Here is a 12,500-nt window from a genome sequence, read left to right on the forward strand (position 1 = left end):
CTGGACTATAGCGTAATACGAGTAGGCTACATAGAAACAGGTAGCTATATTTTCTATCTGTCATAGAAAAGACAGAAAAAAAAGCAAAGAGAGACAGAACAGAGCAAAACAGGAAAAAGAAAGTTGAAATTCAAAAACAGATAGACCGCTTACGTAACTAAATTCAGAACCAAAAAACAAGAATGGAAGGCTACTCACCCTACGTACGATGTGTCTGGAAACACCTCAGCGCGGAGGGGTTTTGCTGCCAGCCCAGCAAAGATAAAGAGGGAAATTTTTCTCGGCTCGCGCGGCAGCAAGCACTATGTCTCCAGACTGTACTGTAACGTTTGATTTATAACAAACCAAAAACACGTTACATTTACTGTATATTTACGTACGAGTGTAAATATGTAACGTTTTGTTTTGTCAAAAAGAAAGTTGAAAAACATTGGCTGCCTTTAGTTTGGCTTGGTGTCATGTAGGTTTTGTTTTACAAGGCACACCATTAACATGATCTATCCCACCGGTTCCAAACATAATTCTCTTTAAAGGTACATGTACCTTCTTTCCCGCTTAGACTATCCTGCAAATCACAACACGTCCCTTCAGGCTTTTGCATTGAATAAGATCATCCTTTAATTTTAAATGTGTCAAGCGCAAAGAGCATAATTGTAAAGTTATGATGTTGCGCTATATAAATGCTCATTTATTATTATTATTATTATTATTATTATTATCCTTCCTTTTCGACCCATTCTCTACAGAAAACTCTACAGCAAAGCTGTTTTCTGCGCAGGACGTGTTTGTTGGTGTTTTTGTTCTTCTTCCTTTCTACAATTTTTTGTCTTTCTTTAGGTCATTATAATCATTGCCTCGCTTGTGTCTTCTCCCCAAGCGGCTGCACCTTTTGCGAGCTAAGTCTTTTTTGTTTAATTAATATGTTTTGTCTGTGTACTTAAAAGACCGCTGGGTCGAAATAAATGTGACTGTAACGTATTTGTTTTGTCAATAACAAACGTTCCAACAAGTTACCTTTCTTGGTTTTTAATTCTTCTTCTCTTTTTTTATCTTAATGAATTTCTTGACTGTCACCTATGTCAATCTGCAAAATGTAATTCAGCAAAAACATTCCACTCTGCAAAGGACGCATCAAAGCTATTGGTTTTTCGTTATGCTGACGTTAAAATGGAAGGACATACGCTTTGTGATAATTTTAATGAAGCAACTATTTACCTGTGTGTGCTCTATCACCCGATCAGAAAATAACAGCATCATCGTCCGTTTGCACTTAACACATAATGTGTTACCGTTTCAGGGGCGGATCCAGGGGGGTGGGGGGTGGGGGGTCCGGGGTTTCTGGAAACCCCTGCCCCTAGCCTAAAAAGAATTAAAAAAATTGAGAATAGAGAAAAACAGATAGCTCCGGTTGCACCAGTTTACTCCATTTTCCTTGATTTTAATCAACATTTTTCCGGGGGGGGGGGGTGGCATGCCCCCGGACCCCCCTAGGAGCCGGCCTTTATTGTCTTCTGAGTGACGGTTTTGGAAAGTAGTTGGGTCATTTGTTGGCTCAGGTTGCACCAAATCGATCAACTGTCCTTGTTTTGATTCGAATTTGTCTTCTTAAATTTACTTTTTGGAAGGTCTATTAGGGGAAGTTTCTTGGCTCAGATTGCACCAGATTGTTCCATTTTCCTTGTTTGTATCAACATTTTTCGGGGGAGCATGCCCCCGGAACCCCTTAAGAGGTTCGAATGCTTCGCGCCCTCAACTAAACGCTTCGCGTCGTCGAATTGTCCCTGAAAGAAATTTGGAACCCCCCCCCTAAAAATTATGTGATCCGCCCCTTGTTTTTGTTCGCAGGCGGGTGACGACAAATTCGATCACCTCGCATGGGGACGAGACTACTTTCATAACTTTGTTAAAAGGGCTATTGTCTGTCTGCAGAAGTGATTGTTCGCATATTCTCATCAGTTCACTTACCTGCAACGTGCTGTAGTGTGTGTGTGCATGTGTGTGTGTGTGTGTGTGTTTATCGGTAAGAAACAAAAATATCGGATTTTCAAGAAACGTGAAATGTCCTACAACAGAGGAGCTTTTATGGTGCTCTTTTGCTTTTAGCTCTATGGTCACGCTACACTCAGTGGCGTGTTGTGTTGACACAATGAATCATATCAAATGATATAACACACTGCTTTTACCTCATCAGCCATGTAAACAACGACGACCCGAGAACTATGGCGCGGTATTATTCTAATGCGACCACCCGGCCCTGATGTTTTGATTGCTCGTTTCGCTACTTGTGTGATCGGTCATTCCTGTGCCTGATGGCGTGATGACATGGAGAGGGAGGAGTTGTGCAGTGTGTGTGTGTGTGTGTGTGTGTGTGTGGGTATGTGTGTGTTTGTGTGTGTGTGTGTGTGTGTGTGTGCGCGCGCGCATGCGTGCGTGCGGGTGTCTATAATTATGATCACACAAGAAACACACAATGTCAAAATGATCACATACAAGCACTGACTGCAGAACACTGTATCTCGATTATTGGATTTTAAAAAAAAAGTTCCATTTATTCAAGCATCTTTAGTCATGAAAATTATGCATTTTACTGTGAAAAAACATCAATATGCATCGAATTGAACAGAAATGTTCAATCTGCTAACAGCACAGAGCATCAGCAGCATGAAGCACACACCAAAACTGAATGGCATGCAAATGTCAAAAACACACAGTGCAGCATGATACCAGTCAGACAGAAACTACTGGATTTAGTTTCCCTTGGGACACAGACCTTACATTAGGATGGGTGAAAAGTAACACCTAATGGATGAAAAGAAACAAAGGACAAACAAATATACTATAAGCAAAACAAAATTAAAGACAAAGAGAGTTAGAGAGAGAGGGAAGAACATATAACCATACCAACAAGCGGTTGAGGTCAAATTCAATCAGAAACAGTTGCAAATAAGTGTCTTCAGACAAAGCAAATGTTCAGAAGTCACATGCATGCACACACACACACACACACACACACACACACACACACACACACACACAAAGATCCTGAGATCATTTCAAGTAAACTGTAATCTCACTGAGACACACAAATGTACCTCTTACGTACACTTGTTAATATTGCTTTAAATGTTATGTCATATTTGCCTATAATACCAGCAAGCATTAAAGACTCATTTAAACAAAAATCAACTTAGGCTGGAATCACATCAGAAGGGTGTTTTTTAAATGCAAAAAAAGACAGGCCCACCTCCCCCTGGTATTTGACAAAGTTGAGGGAACTGGTCTTGTATCTCCTGTAAAAACCTGGTACAATTGGAGATGGTGAGCTGAACCATTTCCATGAGAAGGATTGAGTCTTTCACATGAACCCAATGCTTCATGCAGGTGAACTGTTTCAACAGTGTCTTTACCTGTTTCATCACAGTTTTACTGACTCATCACAGAAAGAATGGCAAACTGCATTATGCAGAATGTTATAACATAACTGGCTAAACATGAAAAATCAAGCCAATGTCATTCAACACAAAAGTAACATGAACACAATGAATAGGTGAGCACCCAAGCCGTTTTTCCTTTTTTTTCTTGTTTTGATTATTTTCCCAGCCATTTGAAACTGACAGCTCAGCTGTCCTCAAAAACGAGAAACAACCTTAACCCTGTTGGTGAAATTAAGCCTATTTGTCTGAAGAATAATGTTCAAGTTGGGTTTGTATGTTGCATATATTTCTTGGCAAACCTTTTGTTTCGTCTCCCTTTTCTTTCTTTCTTTATTTGGTGTTTAACGTCGTTTTCAATCGTTCAAGGTTATATCGCGACGGGGAAAGGGGGGGGGGGGGGGGGGGGGGGATGGGATAGAGCCACTTGTTAATTGTTTCTTGTTCACAAAAGCACTAATCAAAAAATTGCTCCAGTTCGTCTCCCTTAAGAGTAATGTCATAGACACCTGCAGCTTGTACTAATAATTTGATTTGAATATTACATAGGGATGGGACTGGTTTAGATTTGTTTGTTTGTTTGTTTGTTTATTTGTTGCTTAACGTCCAGCCGACTACGCAGAGCCATATCAGGACGAGGAAGGGGGGGATGAAGGGGGCCACTTGTCAAGCGATTCCTGTTTACAAATGCACTAACCCATTACTTGTGTCCCAGCAGGCTTTAGTAAAACTAAATTAATACCTACTGGAAGATTACCAGTTTCCAGTATGTTAAAATAGGCTTAACCTATCTACTGCTGGACTTACATCAGAACACTAACAGATTAAACTATACATGAATCGCGAGACAAGCGGAAAGAGAAGAGATTTTTGGAAAAAATACAGGTGAATGAGCAAGAAGGCAGAAAAAAGAAAAGAATTCATGAAGAAAAAGAGAGCATGACAGGAAAGAGGAACCAAAAATCTACCTAACAGCAAACTAGAAAGCTCCTGCGGTTCCAAAAACAGGAGGGGCCTTTAATTTCATAACCGCAGTGCCCCACTGCGGGAACTGGTTTAGACATTTTATAAAAACTTACTAGCGTGTTTATTCCTCTCTTCTGACAAATAAGTATAATTTAGACATCTGAAATGTGCTATCCCATGTGTTTTCGATAGACAGAAAAATCATTATTTACATGGATCAATGTATATATACCCACCCCATACCTGTAATTTAACTGCTCTGCCTTTCTCTTACGGTCCTGTTCAAATTTGCTAAAAAAGTTACTGACGGTAAATTCAACCATACAATGCAGAGCTACATCTTGACCTGTCAAGTTCACACTATGTACTAGTAACAGCAGTAATATTTGGACACTAAGATTACCCTCATTTTTCACAACAAAGCTACCAAAGACAACAAAGCTTCAAATATCTATTTTCTCATTAAAACAGACATCACAATGTGAAGCAGTTCAGGTTATGCATTCATCATGCATGCTCATGCAATCCGAACAGATCAGAGGAAATGTTTAAAATATGCAAGTTGTAGTCCAAGCACAAAAGGCCTGAACAAAATTTCTCACCCTGAAATAAATGTTATTGAAGACATTATTGTGCATTTGCAAGAATGTGAGCTCATTTTCATCAGTTACATTTTCTTTTTTTTCTCGTCTGTACATAAAAGGCATGGTTTAATAGCTCATCAAAAGAACAAACAAACACCCTGTTTCAGGACAAAAAAAGTACCCTAAACAGTGAGCACAAATACAAATCATGGGATAAAAAATTAAAACAATAAAAAAAAAAAAAATTCAATGTCATGCACTAGCATCAAAGGTCTGATCTGCCATCTGAAAAAAACACACACAAGCATTTCTTGTCAAAAGAAACGCAGGGGTCACACTCATTGCAACATCTTGTGTAAATATTGCATCTTTTGGGTGGCGTACGCATTTTAGCCATGGGGATGCAAAAAATAGGTCTAGTTTTGTATCAAGACGCGAATAACTCAAAGTCAGAACGACCCCTGAAACACTTGTAAAAATCAACAGATCTGAGATTGAATGGCCTCTTGTCAACGGAACTTTTTGTCAGATCCAAGAAACGCTTCTCGAAGGGCCGACTGACATGTCCTGTTCACACAAATATGTAAAGGACAGCAGTAGCACATTGCTTTGATGAACACTAACAGAAGATCTCACACAGAGGAAAGAATAAAAAGACGTCGCCAAACACTCAACAAAAAACAAGAAGGATGAGAGAAAGGTTTCGAACCTTAAAGGAAAAACAAATTATACTGCACATCCAAAACACAAACGTCTGCATCCCCATCCCAGCCTAAACAATTCCTTAATGTTAAGGAAACATGATGAACAAATACCCGTAATAGGAAGATTCCTGCCCCCATCCCACTTCTTGGCTTCAAATTGAGCAAGTAGTAGGAAGATTCCCTCCCCTTACTTTTAAATCTTATTTTGATAAAAAAAAATATACCACAGCAAATAATCTTTCTTTCTTTATTTGGTGTTTTACGTCGTTTTCAACCACGAAGGTTATATCGCGACGGGGGAAGGGGGGAGATGGGATAGAGCCACTTGTCAATTGTTTCTTGTTCACAAAAGCACTAATCAAAAATGTGCTCCAGGGGCTTGCAACGTAGTACAATATATTACCTTACTGGGAGAATGCAAGTTTCCAGTACAAAGGACTTAACATTTCTTACATACTGCTTGACTAAAATCTTTACAAAAATTGACTATATTCTATACAAGAAACACTTAACAAGGGTAAAAGGAGAAACAGAATCCGTTAGTCGCCTCTTACGACATGCTGGGGAGCACCGGGTAAATTCTTTCTCGTCCCAACCAATATGGGACTCCCCCTAACCCGCGGGGGGTACAGCAAATAATGGTAAAATGTAATAAATGACCATAACAAGCCAAATCATCCTGAGCTAGTACACAAACAGTAAGAGATTATTATTTCTGCACAGCATCCATGTGTTAATTGTTAATCACAGTTTTAAAAAGAGGAACTATTATGCTAACATTTCACATGTCGCATTTAGCTATATGATGAAATAATTCAGTCAATCTGTCAATCTGGCCTAAAAGACTAAAAATAAGCACACACTGGGTCTTTCTCTGTCGATACCAGCAAGTCCTAGGCTGGTCAAAACCCTTTGTCTAGGCTTTGAATGGCGTGTGAGAGCACACATGAAAAACACCCTGTCTGACAAAAATACACACACCCTGTTAGGATGATTATAATTACACTTTTTTAGTATTTTGATAAAATGCTAAGAGAAATAGTAAAGAAATAGTTCTTAGTATTTTACATTTGAAGAGACATTTAATAGAAAAAATAGAACATGAATGAACAGCTAGGGCTCCCAAAACTGTGTCCCTAATGATTTACGCACTAGAAGCCAAAAAAAAACCATACCAAAAATTCACAGAGGGGTTCCGCAACATACTAAACCTGAAAAGAGCGAGTCTCTGGGAACACTAAATATCAGTTATCATGCGTACCATCAGTACTCTTTCAGAAAATGTACAGTACCGATGAAATTTACTGAGCTAATCTAACCAAACTTTATGTTTATGTGAAAGGCTCAGAGAACTTCACAAAGTCTGTAATTAATATCAACGCAAGTTCTCCAGGGATCATGTGACAGCGAGGAATGTACATGCCTTACAAAAAATAAGAATATGAACCACCTGATCTTCAGACCCTTTAAAGTTCAAAATACATTAAAGCTGGGAGTCCCGGGATCCTCTAGATGGAGCATCTGAATGAAACTGTTCTACTTTCACTGTCAACATGACCCTAACCCTGCTCCTTAAAGGCACAGTGCAGCTCACAGCCTTCGTTTTGCGTTTTTGTTGCAGCTGAGTGCATTTACAGTTCAAAAATCCTCCTATGGTAGTAAATCAAACCCAAAACTACCCAACGACGACATCTGTGAAGCTCGACAGTTTCTTGTTCACGCGAGTGCATAAATTAACCTAGTTATTACATTGGTGTTTGGTCGGAGTTCGATTCAACTGAGTGATTCCGGCATCCATTTTGTTTTACACAAACTCATGATGACGTCTGACATAGTTTGCTAAGTGACGTGTCTTTTTGTGCATGATGTGGTGATCTACCTGATCTAAATTTAGATCCAAAAATAGGCCAAGACCAGCCGGGTCCGAGTACGAAATTAATTCGTAAAAAAATCGCAGTTCTTGACTCTTTGGGTGCAAGTCAATGAAACTTGGTAGTTCTTCTAACGGATAGCTGCCTGAGGTATGACTAAAAGCCCCAGGGGCTCCGTGCACCTGGATTTGACAAGTTCAGTACCTTTAAGTCCCTCTTTCCCTGCCTCCCTCACCCCACACTCTATAAGCAAACGAAAAATCAAAAACTATGAAAAGCCAAATGTCTACAAAAACAGGCCTGCTGAAACAAAGACGCTGATGGAACAGTGGAACTGTTGGTAAAACAAAACAATGCATATTCCATTCAAAGAACCAATGTCTAACATTAAAACAATAGACAATACACAACAGGAACAAGTGTCTAATTTCTCCATCAACATTTTGTCAGCTGTTGATAGCTGACTTTTTCAGGATGACATGGAAAAGGAATGACAAACTTTGTCTTTCAATGCTTAAATAATGGAAAAAGCTATGAGACAAAACAACAAGGTAACCGCTCATGCAATGTACAAATTTCAATTGTACACATCTTATCTCTCATGGAATGTAAAAGTGAACTGTATATTCGGCACAGTTTTAAAGCAAAACTCTCAATGTCATTCTGCTCGAAAAAAGGGAAAGAAAGGAACAAGTCAGAGGGGTGTAGGGGGAGAGATATTAAAAGTTGTCTAACTAGGCCGTTATATACTTTCACAAAGCAAATGGTATTATTCTTAATGTGCATTACATGACCTTTAATTATGTGTTCTGTTTTATCTGCATATGTTTTGATATTGTTTTGTTTCTTGTTGGCAGGCCCAAGTAATGACAAATGTGACCCTCCACCACGGAATGAGTCGCATGCCACCTTTGCATGATTTTCATATTTTTACATTTTCCTAAAGAGTTTTTTATGCTCTATCCAATAGTGAAAACCGTTTTAGAAAAGAGCGAAAACTTTTCGAGTTATAAGCCTGTGACTAAGGTGACCCTCACACTGTTTACCAGACACCCCTCGGACTTATATTAAGCCTAGCGCAGAACCGCGCGAGGTGACATGCGACTCATTTCCTGGTGGAGGGTCACAAATTACTGTTTTGCAAGACTAATTATCCTTGTTCTTGAAGGTTATCTACCAACAATATGTGAGAGGTTATATCACTCTTTAAGAATTTACTAGATCAATTGATCACACAAAATTCCGGTTAATAAAAATCTTGAACCTTCAAATTTTTTTTAAATTGGCCTGCATGATAACGCAATGAACCCGGAACCCTTAAAGACACTGTCATTCTTGGAAGCTCAATCATCTCTGACAACGTTGTTTACATTATCAACAACTACTTACTAAATCCATACACAACATAAAGACAGCTTTTTTAAGAAGAAAAATACATCTAGCAGACAACATTATTGGTAATTAAGCTCTAAGATATATAAAAGAATTAAAAAAAAGATTCCGCCAAAGCTGCTGCTTATGCAGCTCTACAGAATTGTCCTTTTTTGGTGTACTTTTTTTTTAAGAGTTTAATCTGGTTGTTGGTAAGAAACACTATTTTGTTTTGCTGTAATCTCCCACTTGTTAAAAAAGAAAAAAAGAAAAAAGGCAGAGTCAAAAGCAATTGGCACATGAAATCATTAACCAAACAAGTTCATCACTCAACCATTCACGACCTCACTCAAGCATACCAAACACCACACATTTCACAAGCACTCATCTGTCATGAATTGTCAGCACTTTGACTTGCTCCGAAGTCTCACACATTCATAAATCCAAAAACAAAGAGACTGCCAACGTTCCAAACTTCAGAATCAAAAAACAAGAAAGGTAGGTTGTTGGAACGTTTGTTCTTGACAAAATATTATTATGAATGTATTGTTTTGTCAATAACAAACGTTCCAACAACCTACCTTTCTTGTTTTTTGATTCACACATTCATACTTCAATCTGGAAATCACTGATCATTCCCAGCTCAGCTGTATATACATGTTTGACAGTGTTGAACACACACCCTCAGTTTTCCAATCATGTCTAGAAAGTCGCAACGATTTCCTTTAAGGCTGTGTAGCTTCCGGTGACGAAACCGATAACGCCGAAGATGGTGATGCAAACGTCCTTGATGATGGTGATGACCCCGGGGCGCTTGGGTTCCATGAGCATGGTCAGGATGTGAATGATGGCAGGCAGGATCATGGCTAAGGAGGAACTTGCTAAGGCGCCGATCAGCGAAATCAGCAGGTCCAGGTGAGGGATCGCCATCGCACAAGCCACTGCACAGTGCAAAGAGAATCATCACAAGGTGTGAAAACCACTACAGTAAAAAAAAAATTCAGACCTCCAAAAATCTGAAAAATCAGGTCTTAAAAAAGAGGGAGTCTTCAAATGGATGTAAATTAACTGAGGCTATGAGCAGAAAATCTGAAAAATGTAGGTCTTAAAAAGAAGTAAGTCTTAAATTGTGTAAGTCTCAAAACGAAGAACACCCTGAGCAGTGACTCTACCCTGTGTTTCCATTGTACACGGTTCTGATTAAGCAACACGTACTACCCTTTTAGTTGGAACACGACAGAAGATTGCTTCCCTCACTGTGACCGACCTCCAGTTGGATGACGCCACTGTTCCATTCTCCCCTGCTGTCAAGAGCCTTGGCGTCTTTCTCGACTCCACTCTCTCCATGCAGACACACATCTCCTTCATCATCAAGACCTGCTTTTTCCACCTACGACGCATCGCCTCCATCCGTCACTACCTCACCCACGACGCCTGTGTCAAGCTGGTTGTCTCCCTCATCTTCGGTCTTCTGGACTACTGCAACTCCCTTCTGGCTGGCCTCCCCGCCTCATCCATTCATGGTCTACAACGAGTCCAGAACGCTGCTGCCAGGCCGACGTTGAGGAAGACGAAGCGAGACCACATCACCCCCCTACTTCGCTCCTTGCACTGGCTCCCTGTCAACACCCGAATCTCCTACAAACTGTCCACTCTCGTCTACAAGTGTCTCAACGACTTTGCTCCTGAGTACCTTCAATCCTCCCTGTACACCCAGCCCTCCGACCGTCCCCTTCGTTCTGCTGCTGACCCACTCCGCCTTCACATCCCTCGCTCGAAACTCGCATCTGCTGGTCAGCGTGCATTTCCCTCCACGGGCCCCTCCGTCTGGAACTCCCTGCCGCTTGAGCTTCGCCAGAGCCCCTCTCTTGACGCGTTCAAGAGTAGGTTGAAGACTCAGTTCTTCCCGTAGCTGGCTGCGACTTTCATGTTCGACGTGATGTGTTGTGCCCCAAAAGACATTCTTGTGCTGTGCTCTGTGAGAGGTGTTTTCTTTGTGTTTAATATTATTTTGTTTGGACCTAGCTATTGATGTGTACATTGTTGTTAAACAGTTGTTTGTTGTATGTTTATCAGGGTTTGCTAGTGTGTGATAGGGTTCGTGTCCGTCTGTAGATGTTAGTTTCTTTGTTAGTCCTGTGTTGACAACTCTTCGACAAGCGCTTAGAACTGTACCCACGGAATACGCGCTATATAAGCTTCATATTGATTGATTGATTTAGTACTGTATTTTCTGGGTTATAAGGTGCTTTGTTATACAAGGCGCAACCCCCACTTCTTACACTTCTCAAAACAATGTACATTGTAAATGGGAGCTCAAAATACAGATAGACAGACAGCAACACATGTAAACGGTGATGTATACTAGGAATAATGTATTAACATCCCCAGGTACAGACAGCATTGAGGAACTCCTACTGTCCATACAGAAAAAAATAATGCTAAAATGTAAAGTTTTCACAATGCCATAAAAGTAAACATAAAAAAAGCACACAAAAATTACTTTGCAGGAGAAAAGATGAGAAAGGTTGTCAAGAAGAAGTAACACACATTTCAACACGCATGCCTTATGCACTCCCAAAGAATATGTTGAACTTACTTGTGATCAAAACGAAGAACACCCTGAGCAGTGACTCTACCCTGTGTATCTTTTTCTGTGATTCTATTTTGTATCTGTTTGCTACCCATGGAGCGATGATCCGGATTGGTACGTAGAACTGGACGTTGTACGACACAAATATGGATATTGCGAACATGGGCTTGACGATCAGGTAGTACCTGAAATCAGAACTGATTGAATTTATGTCAATAACGGAATAGCACACATTTCTATTTCACAGGACAGTGTTTAAGTATGTCAGTGGAAAAGGGAAAAGACTAGAGTGTCACCCCGACCTTCTCCAACCCCGTTATACGAGACCACCATAAATCTGAGAAAATTAGGTCTTCAAAAAGACCGCACACACACATACACGAGCGCACACATGCACAAACACTAACACACTGAAGCTACAAAAATCTGCTCAAAGTCTCAAAAACAGAACAACCACCAAATGAAACAAAGCCACAAGACCCAACAGTTACTGCATTTACCCCAAGATACATTTTAAACACAGAGCACTCATGGGCAAATAGATAAATTTCAGAAATAACTCTGTTGGGTTTGTCTGGGTTGTGAAAGAGTGAATACCCTTGTTTTATTGAGAAAAACAATCCACAGCTGGCCTGAGTCACTGGCAAGGGGATGTCTGAAACATGTGGACAAGGAGCAATGTCTGGTTTGTTCGTCTCACTTTAAAGGCTGCCATATACGTAACTTTCATTAATTAATTCATATTGTTTACAAGTGCCAATAATGTAATACAAGAAGAGCAAACGCTCGATCGAGTCACTTTCGCAGTTCTGAATATTATATGAGGCATCAGATGGACAGGAAGAAATTGCTATTCACAACACAATGAGTCACGTTCACATAAAATTTGAGCCCGGTCACTTTTATAGTTTCCGAGAAAAGCCCAACGTTAAGTTGTGTGTTGCCGAACAGAAAAGGCTAGTTATCTCCCTTGTTTTTCT

At 40.0% G+C, this 12,500-nt stretch overlaps 1 protein-coding gene across 1 annotated transcript in view; it reads right to left on the bottom strand.

Annotated features, from left to right (window-relative positions):
* Positions 1–2,514: 2,514 nt before the first annotated feature.
* LOC138969139 (neutral amino acid uniporter 4-like) overlaps positions 2,515–12,500 on the bottom strand; it is a 37,252-nt gene continuing 27,266 nt past the window's right edge. The window contains exons 10-11 of the mRNA XM_070341856.1: positions 11,527–11,705; positions 2,515–9,868 (exon numbers count right to left, since the gene is read on the bottom strand). Of these exons, the coding sequence (XP_070197957.1) occupies positions 9,630–9,868; positions 11,527–11,705 (418 nt within the window). The 3' untranslated portion in view covers positions 2,515–9,629. The remainder of the gene's footprint in view (positions 9,869–11,526; positions 11,706–12,500) is intronic.

This window comes from Littorina saxatilis, linkage group LG6 (assembly GCF_037325665.1).
Source record: "Littorina saxatilis isolate snail1 linkage group LG6, US_GU_Lsax_2.0, whole genome shotgun sequence".
NCBI lineage: Eukaryota > Metazoa > Mollusca > Gastropoda > Littorinimorpha > Littorinidae > Littorina > Littorina saxatilis.